We start from the raw sequence: 14490 nt of genomic DNA, 5'->3' as shown, positions 1-14490 counted from the left end.
GGTCACACAATTAGGAATGCAGAGTTGGCATTTTAACTTTGGTCTCAAATGTGTCATTCTAGCTCCAAAGCCCCTGAGAATTCCATTACACCAGGCAGAGACTGCCACACTGCTGGGAGCCAAGAGAGCCAACTGGATTCTGCCCCAGTTCTGCCAAAGGTCTGCTGCATGACCTTGGGCAAGTCATTGCTCCTCTTTGTCAGCAGGAATAATGTAAATTTCTAAGCCAAAGAGAATTTCTGCCACAGAGCAATTCTGCCAAGCTGGTGTAGGCACTTCTGCACGGCACATGTGTTCATGACGCCTCTGACCTGAATCTGCCGGTGCCCCAACCATCAGCCATGGATGCTGCCAGCCAGGGCCCAGGCTGCTGTTAGGGGTGGGGGTAGAGGACTTTGTAATCTGATCATGGAACTTTCCATCTGATCAAGCAGGGGTCCTGGAGGTCAGGAGACCAGCAGCGAGAAGCAGCGAGAAATGTAATCAGCAAGAAGCCTCCCCAGCATAGCCCACTCCACATGCCGAGGTGGGTGTCTCGTAAAACACGACTCCCCACAACTCCAGGTACCCCCAGGCTAGCCTGCCTGCTGTTGCTGCCAAAACAAGTAACATGGGTGGGTGGCGAACACAGACTGAAGTGCCCAGCAAGGTCACCCGTGCTTTTTCCCCGTGGCCCAAGTCCTCCTTTTCCCTCCTACAGATAAAACTGCTCCAGCTCATGGATGAGTTAGGATTGTTCAGAATGGTGCTGGCCCACACCGTTCATTTACAATTTTTTCTTTAGTTGCAGTAGCCGATTCCCACAGCCCCTAGGATCTCTTTACAGTGATTGTGCACAGGACTCCAGGCTCCCCAGGCACTTTACCTCCTCCAGTTTCTGTATCAGAGGCCTTTCCCAGACTGCTGGAAACTGCTTTGGCTGCTTGCACTGAGGGTGGGGAGGCCCCAAACCACTGACTGACAGGTAAAGGGATAGCAACATTCCAACTCTTTTCTGTAATTGGGACAACATCAATGTATGGTGTATACTGTCTGCAGAGCTCTTCATGAGATTGGTCAAAATCACCCTCCATGGAACTTTGCTAAATGTCCTACACTTGCTTGGCTTTGGACCTTTCCCTGTCCCTCTTCTCCATTCCCTTATCAGATTTACCTAGGAATGCTACCACGAAAATCACTTTCACATAATCCTCCTCTGAGGGTCTGCTCCAGAAAAACTCAATCTAAGATAATTGCCAACAAAATCTGTATAAAAATCAAGATTTCTGCTTCTCATGATATAGCTGTAGATCTAGCAACCTCTTTGGCCTATTCCTATGTGGCAGCAATTAGCTAGAACCAAGAAGAGGCTGTTCAATACAGACAGAAGGTATGTTCCTCAGTTAACCCAATTCCATCACCCTCATTACTGTCCCCAACTGGCTCTTTTCACCCATTCACATTTCCTGCCAGGCCCCCAAAGACTTAGAGTTTACAACCCCCCAAATATGGTGCAGTCATTATCAGGGCAGGCTCTGGAGTCAGTCAGCTCCATGTTCCAGGTTCACCAATTCTCGGGCATTTGACCTTGTGTAAATCATTTCATCTCTGTTTCTCAGTTTCTTCATGTGAAAAACAAGGGTCTCCATGTACCTATATGTTCTATGGTTGCTATGGACTTCAGTGGAATACCGTGTGCACAGTGCTTTGTGTAGTATCTAACATATGACAAGAGACCAAGAAATTACCAATATTTCTCCTCTTGGAGCAGGTATGCCTGCTATAATCTGACAGTACAGTCCAACTATCTGAAATTACCTGCTTGTGGTTCTTCTCTTCACCTGAGAAAATATCCCTTTATCCCAAGAGATTTGGTCTGACCACTCACCTCTTCCCACTGGTGAATATATCGAATTAGGCGGGAGAGACGCAAGAGGCGCAGGAGGCTGAGGATCTTGGTGAAGCGGACGATCCGCAGGGCCCGAGCAGTCTTGTAGACCTCTGAGTCAATGCGTGTCTCCACAATGAGGAAGATGTAGTCCACAGGAATGGAGGAGATGAAATCCACCACAAACCAGCTTTTTAGGTACTTCATCTTTATCCGTTGTGGGTCCAGAATGATCTCTGTGTTGTCCTCCACCACAATCCCTGTGCGGAAGTTGAGGACCAAATCGATCAGGAAGAATGTGTCTGATACCACGTTGAAGACGATCCAGGGTGTGGTGTTCTCATCCTTGAAGAAGGTGATGCCAACAGGAATGATGATCAGGTTTCCCACCATCAGCAGCAGCATGGTCAGATCCCAGTAAAATCTGCCCAGAGACACAGGATGTCAATCACCAGAAGGAGAGAGAGGACAAGTTACAAGACTAAGAGAGAAAGCTCCAAAGGAGAGCAGATGGGAGAGAGAGAAGTCTTGGAAAGTTCCAAGACTCAGGGAGACAGGCTCATGGATACCAGAGCAAGATGTGGAGATTGCAGACACAGGAAATGACACAGAAAGAGGCTCTTCATTCACTAAGGATAACCTCCTTCCTGCCCTTTGGTGAGCGCCCCAGGTAACAAGACTCCTCCACTTATCCCCACCCTTCTAGTGAGAGTCAGATTGAAAAGCAAGTCAAACAATGACACCCAAAAGAAAGTGAGAGGTTGTTTTAATGACAAGAGCAGTTCACCTCAAGCACCCCAGGCCCAGGCCATCCTCCTTGAGGGTTAGCTGTGACCTGAGACAGGTTATCAGACAGAGATCAGAGAGCAGGGAAAGTCTAGGTGTAGCAGTGCCTGGGAGGCAGAGGCCTCAGTTCTAACCTTGACTCTGTCAGGGGTATCTATGTAATATACAGCACGTGCTCTCCCCACTCTGGACCTCCGTTTTCTCCTTCTCCCACACTAGCTCTCTGATGTCCCCTTTAGCCAGAAAATGTCTGACCATCTTCCTCCCTCAGAGGTTTGCATCCTAGCATGGAGGTATGAATGGGGCAGGGGTAGCATCAAAGCAGGAAGTGTCAATGGAGGGGATTTCATGCACCAGTGAGGTACCACTCAGTGCCATCAAGGGAGACCAGCTCAGGGCTTCCAGCATCATTGTCCTAAGGCCTCAAAGCACCTGCAAGTCCTTCCTCAGGGAGGTCGAAGGGATCTTCAGGGAAAAGCCTCTGAGAAGCTGAGCAATGTGAAGATGTATAAAGTCAACTCATTGGTGTTGGGTGATCATTCTGCCTGGTCCAGCAGGGGGCCTCCTGGAGTGTGGAGACTGTACAGATAGGCACAGACCCTGCATCTAGAAGATAAGGCCAATCATTCCAAAGATCCCACCCAAGCATCAACCATCCCAGGGCTGGTCCCAAGACTGAGAACTTGCACCGCACAGCTCTTTCTCTCTACTATGAATTCAGACAATTACACAGAGACAGATGAAGGTACTGAGTCAGGCAGAAACAAGCATATCTTCTTCCAGAATAAATAACCTTTCAGCCATCTTTCACTCTCCACGGCAGAGAAGCCAGAAGGAAGTAAATGGGAGAAAGACGAGCTCTCTCTCTTCAAGTCTTCAGAGGGCTCCCCCCAAAACTGAAGTGCTCCTGCCCAAAGAGTTCCAGGTTTGCAAAGAAATTACTTCACAGCAAACTGTTTTCTTTGGCAGACTCAAAATGGTGCTGTGAGTCAAGGAGAGGGCAGGGCCTACCTCACTGAAGGTAGGCAAGAGAGCTGTCCCAAGTCACACCGCTCAGGGAACGGTGGCTTCTGCAAAGGCAGCTTCCAGCAGCTCCTTTGAAAGTCAGGGCCTCAGAGGAGCCAAAACTTCTCATTCTAAGGCTGGTGCCCAGATGTCAATGTCTGCTTCTTCCCTTCTCCAGGACCCACCACCCCTTCTTCAGCTCCAATATCCCTATGGCTACTGGGACAACCCAGTGAAGGTCTGGGGCCACACCCCAGCCATCACACCCTCCTGCAAAGAATACACTCACAACACATCCCCTAATGAGTGTTGGAGGAGAATGGTTTCAGCTTCCATGGGGTGTTTTTGAGCTGTGTACACTCTCTGCCCAGCTGCACACATGTCACTCCAAGACAGCTGTATATACTCATTAGAAGCCACGTCCAGGTATCCCCATTCACACACACAGTACACAAACACCCCTGTGTACACACCACCGTCATTCCTTTCCATTTAATTTCTTGGGGTAAGGAAAACAAACCAAAAAAAAAACAACTGTGGCATAGAGAAGCCACTGAGGGCCATGTGGTCCTCTGTACATAAAGCTAATAATATGCCCAGGCTAGAGGAGTTTCTAAAATTAACAGATCGGGTGCGCGAGGTGGCTGGGAATGCTGACTTGGGCAGGCCTGCCACTCCAGCGGGTTTCTTCGCTCCCCCCAGCTCTAGTTCTCTCAATTATAGACCAAATTCAAGACAGTAATTAACAGGAGAATGTTTGCATTTAGTGGTCTTCATAAAACCAAATTACATGAGGCAAAAACGCCCATTTCCTTACATTCTGACTAATTGTTTCAATCTTGAGTTTCCAGATGCTCAAGATATTTCTGGTGCCTGGTCTGGGCTGGGGTCGGAACACCAGAGCATTTGTCTCCACAAATCACTGTCTGGGAGCCTCACAGAGCTGCTTGAGGGGGGCAGCATAATCTGGTGGGAAGAGGCACAGGCTCTGGGGCCAGCCCACCTGGGTTCTACTCCTACTCCATCACTCACTCTCTCCCTGCCTCAGTTTACTCATCTGCTCAATGAAGATAATCACAGTACCTAACTAGTAAACTTGTTAAGAGAATGAAGTTAATTGTTATATGTAAATGTTTTGGCCTTTGTTCCGTGTTATGAAATGAGTGAATAAATAACTCAAACCAACAGATTTTCAGGAATGAGGTGAGAGATGTGGAAGTTACATTTTTCAGAGAAGAGATAAAGCAAAGCATCTACTGGGAATGGGATTGGAGAGAAACCTCTATTAAACTCAGGAAAGCCAGTGGCAGACGGCAGGGGCCACAGTACCTGATTAATCAGATAACAGAACCTATTTACTCCAGCATCCAGATGCAATAACCTGAAAATTCATGATCCCATCAGAGGCTAAGGCTTGGGTAGAAGGCAAGTTGGGCAGTGATGTGAAAAACATCCCATGCAGCACCGGCATCCAAAAGGTGGTCTAGAAGGGTGAAGTCAGGAAAGTGATCCTAAATGGAGTGAGAGGACTCAGGCTTTGGAAGCTGCCCTTGGCCTTGTGGACTACCCTTCCTTGCTCTTTGCCAGATGGTTGCACAGATCTCTGAAAGCCTGGGCAGGCATGAGCCAAGAATTGTGTTCAGCACCATGGACAGCGCCCATCACGCCTGCCAGCCCTGATCTGCAGGTCCAACCCCAGAAACTTGGCAAGAGCCTCCCCCTGGCATCCTCAGCTCCCTAGTCTATCTTCATTCCCAATTCTGATGGTCATAACCCTCTCAAGAGATGAGACACATTCCTTAATGTGTCTGGGCTTCTTTTTTTTTTTTAATCAGGGACTCCTTGGTGACAGAAAAACCTTTATTCATAAAGACCCCAGTCAGGGGCCATGGCATATGCCTGTAATCCCAGCGGCTCAGGAGGCTGAGGCAGGAGGATTGTGAGTTCAAAGCTAGCCTCAGCAACTTGGCAAGACCCTGTCTCTAAATCAAATATAAAAATGACCAGGGAATGCTCAGTGGTTCACTGTCTGGGAGTTCAAGCCCCGGTACCAAAAAAAGAAAAGACCCCAAAATATCACACTTACTTTGTGTTTTCCATGAATTTTTTTCATTTAACCCTCACACCAACACTATGCTTGCTATTAATTTTATAGATAATGACACTGAAGCTCAAAGAGAAGTCTTTGCCCAAGATACATAGCTAATGAGGAACAGAGGCAAGATTCAGAGAGATCTGTGGGACTCTAGAGTCTGAGGGTGTCAGGCACCTCAGTGGGAGGCAGGAGGAAGACAAGCCTTTCTGGCATGTTTCTCAACGCAGCAGGTGCAGCCCCTGTCCCAGAGACAGGAGAAGTGGGGGCTTCAAAGAGTATGCAAAGGGACCTACCTTCCTGATCCTGGAGTCTTCTGAGGAAACTTCCTGAGTAGGGATGTAGTATACCTCTCAAATGTTAAAAGCAACTTGAGCTGGGTGTGGTAGCACACACTTATCCCAGAGGCTCAGGAGGCTGAGGCAGGAGGCTGGTGAGTTCAAAGCCAACCTCAGCAAAAACGAGATGCTAAGCAACTCAGTGAGACCCTGTCTCTAAATAAAATAAAAAACAGAGCTGAGGATGTGCTCAGTGGACGAGGGCCCCTGAGTTCAATCACCAGTATGTGCCACACACCACCCCCGAAAAAAAAAGCACCTTGGTCACTAGCAGTCAGTTAATTGGGAACATTTGCACCCATTCTGAAGAACAGAAAACTAAGACCCATGAAGGAAGAAATAGTAGTATTCCCAAAGCCTTGAAATAGATACCCAGTGCTCCCCTAGCAATGCTCTGCCCCAGAATCACCTGTGAATAAGTCCCAAAATCCAAGCTATGTAACCAAGGTGGCAGTGTCATGTACTGATAAAGAATCAACCAGTGGACAGCCAGACTGACATACTGGAGTTCATAAATGCCTGAATCCAAGGCTTCATTCTGTTTAAAGCCAGAGGACCCTCCTCTACCCCAGGGCTCTCTAAGCTAACAGGAGTCTTGATCAGAAGGTCACAGCTGGGCTCTGGAGAGCCAGGAGAGAAGTAGTGAGAGGCAGATCCCATGGTCTCCATGCTCCCTCCAAAACAAGCAGCACACCCAGTGCCCATCTTCTCCCGCTCCCACCGAGTGGACAGCTCTAGTCAGACACCACTCCTACCACCAGACCTGCATTCCCACCTGCCTGCAAAATTTGTCCCCTTGGAGGGCAGCGCAGTCTGCATTTCAATCACCTGGGCTCCAAATCTCAAGTCACCCCCCTCCAGAGCCTTCTCTTACCTTCCACCCATGCCCACAAATCCCCCCCAAAGCTACCAAGTCTCACCTGGCCTCTTCCATCATGATTTCTGAATCTCCCTCTGACTGATCTGGCCCAGATCTGCTCTTCACCTGGACCCTTGCACCCATTTCCTGCCTGGTCTCCAGCCCCAACCTCTTTCTCTCCAACTCACACACTGTCTGCATTTTATTTCCAAATTATGAGGAAGTCGCCCCTATCTTGAACTCTTGTGGTGAATCACCATTATTGAAGAAAGCTTGGGCTCCTGGGTCTGGAACCCTGACGTTCCTTCCCTCTTCTCCCTCTTATCTCCTGCTCTCGTCCCCCACTCACCCCCTTGCTGGCCCATCTACATCCACATCCTTGTTCCCTTTCTGAAAACCATCATCTTTTGAAATCTCTTCCCTCAATCAAGACCAAGTGTCCTCCTCCACTTTGGGATTTGCCTAACCATGGTCCCTACTCTGGGCTTGTATGTCTATATTAGCAAATGTCATACCCTTCATCAGGTACACATGACCCTCATTCCAACCCCTGCAAAAAACGTAGAACTGAATGATCTAGGAGTCCTCATGTCTGAGAAAGTGATGGAAGCTGGGAGATTCCCTTCCATTTATGATCTAGCCTTTGGTTTTCCAGGACCAATGAAGATACCACCCAAAGTGATAATAAAGACAATGTAAATGGAGAAGGGCAGCAGTCAAATTCTGTTTGGCACTTACTGTTTGATAGGCACTAGTCTTAGCACCTTGGATGTATTTAATCCTCATAAAACCCTATGAAGGAAATACTGTGATTGTGCCCATTTTACAGATGAGGAGACTGAGGCACACAAAGTTGAGAACTTTGTTACATGTGGTAGATCAAGAATTTGAATGCAAGCTGGGCATGATGGCTCATGCCTATAATTCCAGTGGCTCTGGAGGCTGAGGCAGGAGGATCCCCAAGTTCAAAGACAGCCTCAGCAATTTAGTGATACCCTGTCTCCAAATAAAAAGGGGCTGGAGATGTGGCTCAGTGGTTAAATGCCCCTGGGTTCAATCCCTTTTTGGTACCAAAAAATAAATAAATAAAAAAGAATTCAGGGGCTGGAGTTGTGGCTCAGAGGTGGAGCGCTCGCCTAGCATGCGTGAGGCACTGGGTTTGATCTTCAGCACCACATAAAAAAAATAAAATAAAATAAAGATATTGTGTTCACCTATAACTAAAAAAAAATTTAAAAAGAATTAAAACACAAATAAGCTGACTATAGAATCCCACTTTCTAACTATGTTACAGAAATATGAATCTGGCAAATGATATTTTATTACTCCCTGTCTCTGTGCCTCCACCTCCTCCTCCTCTCCCTCCCTAATCTCTCTCTTGTGTTCTCTTCCAGGAACCTTCATCTCAACTTTTTCACTCCCTACCCCCTCTGCTTCTCCCCTTAAGTGAACCTTAATTGCATCGTAAGATCAGCACTCTCCCAAATCCCTCATGCCTCAAGATCAGGGGTGAGTCAGCATTGTCCCCTCTCCCTACTGCTGCCACTTCCTTCCTATGGTAGAAAGGTCTATAAGATCCTTTGGGCATCCTGTCATCTGCTGGCCATCCTTCCAGCATCCATCTGCTACCCTCAGGGACCACGGCAATACTGGCACCTGGTTTTCAACCTTCTGTTCCATGCCAAATCCTGCCATCACCCTGAGTGACTTCTACTCCCTATCATCGACGCAGACAACCCCCAGCTCTTGGGAGGTGAAAGCCCTGACTCTAACAACTCCATGCCAGGCATCCATCCCAGCTGCACACTCTGGACCACGTCACCACATCCCCTTGCTCCATCTCTGCAGTCTCAGGTGAGCCAACCCCTCCAGCCTCCTTCCTGCCCAGCTCTCATGCAGCTGGGCTTCATCTATCCTGCAGTGTCCTGAGAGCTCACAGTCTGCTGACTCCTCAGATCCTCCCCAAAAGAGCCGGCCTGCCTCCCTGTAATCTGCTCACCCTAGACATAATGGTCTAGTTCATGCACCTCTCTAATATACTAATCCTTATGCCCTGCCTTTCTGGAGCCCTCTTCAAAAACCAGAACCCCGGGCCAGATTGTATGGGATTTTTGCAGAAAACCCCACAATCTCAGACCAGTTCTACTAAGTATCCAATTTCCTTTAGCTCCCTGTGCCTCAACATTCTCATGGAATATCCAAATGCAGTCAGGCGCTTGCCTCTGCGGGTCCATCCCCCAGGAACCTCTAGCTAATTTCCCTACCCATTCTCCAGAGCAATTATTTCAGATGACTGCCTCTCACCTCACATCTCTGAGACTGATTGCCATGTTCCCCTTCACCATCAGTGGATGACACCACCTTGTACTCCACAGAGAAGAAGGAAGCCACCAGAATGTCCGCTTCCTCTTTCCACAACCAGACCTGATTACGTATGCCTCATCCTCACCTCTTCCTTTCCTTCCAGTCCCAAGGGAATCAGGATCTCTTCCACTTACCTGCTTTATACCAGACCTTTTCCTCCCCAGGGACCTTATAGGAGATCCCCTCTCTTGTCCATCTCTTCAATTTCTCCCATCGATCTTTTCCATCACCTTTGTTTTTAGGCTCCCTAAAGATGGCAACTGAGGCTGAGACTGTTTCCAGCCTGACCTGCATAGATCACTGGGGACAGAATACCCACACACACCCTCCTGCCCCCCACCACTGCCTCCTTCCTGCCCAGCCTCCCCTCACTGACCCCAGGGTCTCTCCACTATAATAGATGAATTGCTTTCTTCCTCCCACCACTGCCTAGCCACTAGGGCTCTATTTTTAACCCACCTCAAAATCTCTGACTCAGAATCACAGGGCTCCCAGGTAGCTTCTCCCTGGGCTGCTAGAGGCTGCCTCAGACAGTTAGATTTAAAGCCAAGGGCACCTAGTGCTTGGTTCATGGGGGCTGGGGGTGGAGGTAGGTTTGGATTTTGGCATACCTTTATTTTCTAATTTTTCTGTGATGATAGTTCTTTTGAGTAACAAGATTTGTTGTTGTTTTAAACTCCAAATGACCCTATGCCCCTAGCTCTTTGGCCCTTTTCTGACCTGGGCCGAGGTCCTAGCCTGTCATGATACATTGAGGGCTAATCTTGGCCACTTTCCAGGGAGAAAGTGAGCTGTCTGAGGGTGATTGAACTTCTCTTCCATGTCTGCGACCCTTCTGTCACACAGTGTAGTGCCTCTGCACATATGAACACCCAGGGATCCTCCTAAGGGCCACACTAGTGGGCTTTAGTAGGTGCGGGGTGGAGCCTGACATCCACATTGCTAATAAGCTCCACAGTGATGACAAGGCTGCTCCAGGGTTTGGCCACCTCTGTGCATCCCTGGGCAAATCACTTAACCTCTCCAAGCCCATTTTCTCATGTGCAAAATGAGACCATTAATGCCCATGTCCCAGGACTCTGGCAGAATGAAACAAGATGGTATTTCTAACACACTCTACAGCATAAATACTTGATATATTTAGCCATTATCATCATCATCATAGTTATTTTTGTGACCACTAAGATGCAGGGCTCGGACTGAGAGTTATGAGAATTCTGAGAGAGATGGACTGGCCCCACCTCAAGCAGCCCTGTCTTGGGGAAGGGCAGACCCACTCCACAAGAGTGAGGACTCAGGCCAGCTCCATGAGAGACAGGGTCCTAAGCTGGGGAATGAGATGAGGAGCTTGTCTGGCCATAGGCTGGGGACAACCAGAGGAGAAATTCAGCCAGGCTTTAGGATATGGATGCAGGAGCAGAGGGCAGCATGGCCTGCTGTTTACCAAAGCCTCAGAGATGGAGTGGGACCCGGGATGTCGATGGGTCAGGAAGGTCGGCACGGTGGCTCGAGGCCCATGCCACACAATGGAAGGAGTCTCTGATGGGGACTAACTTGCTGTGTGACCTTGAACAAGTCTTGGCTCTTAGATTCCCTACTGGTTCTAGAGAGAATGGACCTCTATGATGGCCCCTGTAGAGTGGTGTCTAAAGACACACCAGATTCCATGAGTCCTCAGTTTAGAGGCTGGAGGCCAGCCGGGGCAGCTGAGTGGGTGGAAGCTGCTAAGGGAAGGAAGCACCTCAGAGAACTCAGACTCCCCCACCAGTCTGACATGGGTCTGAGGAGAAGATGGAGGGCATTCTGAACACCAGACTAAAAAGTCAGGACTCTTCTGGGGACCATGAACAGCCCTGAAAGTTGTAGAAGAGAATTCCTTAAGGAAAAGATTGTAGGTGCACCATCCTGACAGCACAGCTGGCCAAAGGAACAGTTCAAGGTAACAATCCATCATTTCTCTGATGGACCGAGAACTCTGGAGTCCCGAAGTCTGTGCACACACAGACTCACATTAGTGTATGTGTACGTGTGCGAGAGAGAGAGCACACATTCTCAAACTGCACAGCAGGGGACATCTCCTCTGCTCTATAATGCTCCAGGCTGCCAAGATGCTGTGTTCCCTCAAGCTAATAGCCTAACTCTTCTGTGCTTTGCCCAGCTGACAAGACCATCTGGGGAAAACTAGGGAGAGGACAAGCAGTTGGAGAACTTCTCAGCTCAGCTTACAAGATTCAAAGACGACTCAAACACCACTCCCCCGGGAACCTCCTGTTCTACCACTCAGGAGAATGGAACAAAAATAGATATTGTTGTGGAGTAGCACGTGAGCACAACCTCTGGGGTAATGGGGTAGGAGAGCTCACCTGCTCACGCTGGAAGGTGCCACAGTGCACCAGTGTGAAGGAGGAAGCAGGCTTGCGTTGCAATATAGGGCTTGGGGATGGATTTGGGGCAGAATGTCCTAAGGCCAGTCAGCACTGGTCATGGAAGGGCCGATGAGGAAGCTATGGGAGGGCTGCCCCATAAAGGGGAGCTAAATACGGCTATACATAACCCCCCTTCTTCTGAGATGGGGTTGAGGGCAGGTCAAGCAATAAAGATCCCCGGGGAGTGTATGGGCTCCAAAGATATGAAGCTGGGTGGGTCTCTGTGCCTTCTCTCCAGGAAAACACAGTCTAACAAAGAAGCTGAGCAAGGGCCTTGTTCCCTGAGGTCCCGCCCGGCCCCACATTTTTGTGATTCTGATTCCTAACCACCTGTATGGAAGAAAGGGGAACAGCTCCCTGGAGAGGTGGGCCTATCACCAATGGGCTTGGATGCTGGGCCCAGAAGTCAGGATTTTACACCCAGCTCTGGGGAGCCACTGAAGGGCGGAAGCACACGGAGCCATCAGAAAACTGCAGACTGTTAACACAGAAAGGGCCATAGGGATGCCCCCGTTCATGGGCTCCCAAAGTGACGGAAACAGAATCACCTGGGGTGCTTTCCAAAATTGTACCTGCCAAGCCTAAGTTGGGGAGGCCCAGGCACCATGATTATATAAAGCCCCCAGGGAACTCTGCAGGAATCGCCAATTTAGGCTTTGAGATCTTGCTAAAACCCAGCCCCTCTTCAGTCCCGTTTTCAGCTGGGGAAAGCAAGGTACAGGAAAGTGAGGCCTCACCTAACTAAGCCCACATGATTGGCTTCTGATTCACAGGGCTGTCCTCTCGGCCCTATCCCCAGAAGCTGCCTCCCCAGAGCCTCTGGGGCAGGAGAGACAGCCTTTTTAGTTTCTTTCTTCTGCCAACCCATAGTGGACAGTCCTGCTGACGTGTCTCACAGGGATCCTCCAAACACACTTTCCAGTATGACTTGGGGTCTCCATGGGTGCTCAACACTGAACTCTTCTGAGGTCTAAGCTTCAAGAGCCGCTAGGAATTGACCCCTAGGAGCCGGGAGGGCATAGTTGGGGCTCTTTGAAGAAGTGCAACATTTCAGCTTGTTTTCATTAGGTCCCTGTGTGTCAGTCCTTGGATAGGATGTCCAGGGAATAAGGAAAGAATAACCACCACTCTACAGGGGCCATGCTATAATTGGGCAGCTGGGTGTGTAACTACACGACCAAGGAGACCCCACCTGAGGTTCCCAAAACCTCAGCAGTAAGATGCCCATAGGTAAGGGATCCCCCATCTGCTCCAGGACTATGGAGGCTGTGTAGCTCCAGGGTCATGCCTGGCTGGGCCTCAGCAGAATCCCCAGGAAGAGGAAGGAGATTCTCATCAGCTCTACTGGTCGGCAGCACTGTCCCTGCCCTGCCAGCTCAATTTGCACTAATGGGGTCAGGATTACGGGTTCAATACCTATTTGTCCAATTAGCTTTGCTCTCTTCTCAGCCTCAGACTGAGCCCTGACCCTGGACATGGAGAGAGGAAAGGAGTTTGCTGAAGTCACCAGGCAGAACAGGATGAGGGTCAGAGGGGCAAACTCTAAAGTGGGAGGGGGTCATCACAAGCTAGGCCAGTTCAGGATGGGAGGCCCCAGGGCTCCAGGTGGACCAGCCTCTGGGCTGCAACAAGATGGCCTGTCTGCAGAGGCTTTTCTGCTGGACCTTCTAATGAGATCTGTGTGACTGAGGGTCCTTCCTGTCCCTGGGGAAGGGAACAGATGCCTCATGTCCTCTGACAAACTGTAGGTGGGAAAAGCCTGTGGCTGGATACTCCAGTGACTGGGATTCATGTTAATCATTGATAGGGGCTGCTCCAGCCTTCAATGGGAACCACAGGGTAATTACTTCTGGGCTCATGGCCATATGCTCAGTGACACTAAGGCAGCAGCAACACCTGCCTCCCAGGCCTAGTAGGGCAAGAGAAAGGAGTCTTCTCCAGGGCTGCACACCTGGGACTGCGGCCTGAGAGCTCCCCTAGGCTGCAAAGACCAAGGTGCTCAGGCAGCATGGCAGAGAGACCAGGCTATGGACATAGAACCATCGGGGGGAAGGACAGAACTTAAGGAGAAATGGTTCAGAGTAACTTGCCCTCAGTGTCTGCCAACATCCTCCCCAACTAAGTGGCCTCTTAGCTCAAGCTCTCAGACACCTGCTTTCCAGAAAGTGTGTAGAATGATTCTCTCTTCTTCAGATCCAGCCCAGATCCACCTCCTCCAGGAAGCCTCCCCTAACTATCAATTCACACAGGACTATACTTGTCTATACTCCCCCAGACTAGACCTGGGTACCTCAAGAGGAGATGAAACCCTATCCTCCTCTTTGTTGTGAGTCCCCCTTCCCCATCACAGACACAGTGTTAGAATGGACTATATGGTCTCCTGGGGCATGACCCCCTTTGCTTGCCCCTCTCCAAGCCCAGAAAACAATGCTTAAGTCAGTCCCATTACGTATTAATTTCTGAAAGCCTCGTTCACACAGACATAACACTTCCACCCACATGGGTAAATGCTTAGACAGACACAAAATCATCAGCAGCCAATTATCAGGCCCCCGCAGCTGCCGTGATCAGACCTGGAGGCCCTGCTGCTTTCTCTGTAATTTGTGGTAGCCCAGAGCTGGGGGTGCAGCCGGGCCAAGGGAGTCCCTCTATTGAGCCGGTACGCCTCGTGTCCCCAGCCCTGAGCACTGCTCTGCAGGCGCCTTGAGTTTGCTGCCTGGCTGGGAATACCAGACACCAGACCCAACAATGAG

The 14490-nt window shown here is 49.5% G+C and overlaps 1 protein-coding gene across 1 annotated transcript in view; it reads right to left on the bottom strand.

Annotated features, from left to right (window-relative positions):
- HCN4 (hyperpolarization activated cyclic nucleotide gated potassium channel 4) overlaps nt 1–14490 on the bottom strand; it is a 41974-nt gene that overhangs the window by 17770 nt on the left and 9714 nt on the right. Inside the window, exon 2 of the mRNA XM_081291076.1 lies at nt 1868–2291. Coding sequence (XP_081147202.1) covers nt 1868–2291 — 424 coding nt within the window. The remainder of the gene's footprint in view (nt 1–1867; nt 2292–14490) is intronic.

Source organism: Spermophilus citellus (assembly GCF_964194105.1).
Source record: "Spermophilus citellus genome assembly, chromosome: 4".
In the NCBI taxonomy this organism is placed as follows: domain Eukaryota; kingdom Metazoa; phylum Chordata; class Mammalia; order Rodentia; family Sciuridae; genus Spermophilus; species Spermophilus citellus.
Note: the sequence above shows the minus strand (reverse complement) of the source record. Positions and strands in the feature narration are given on the sequence as shown.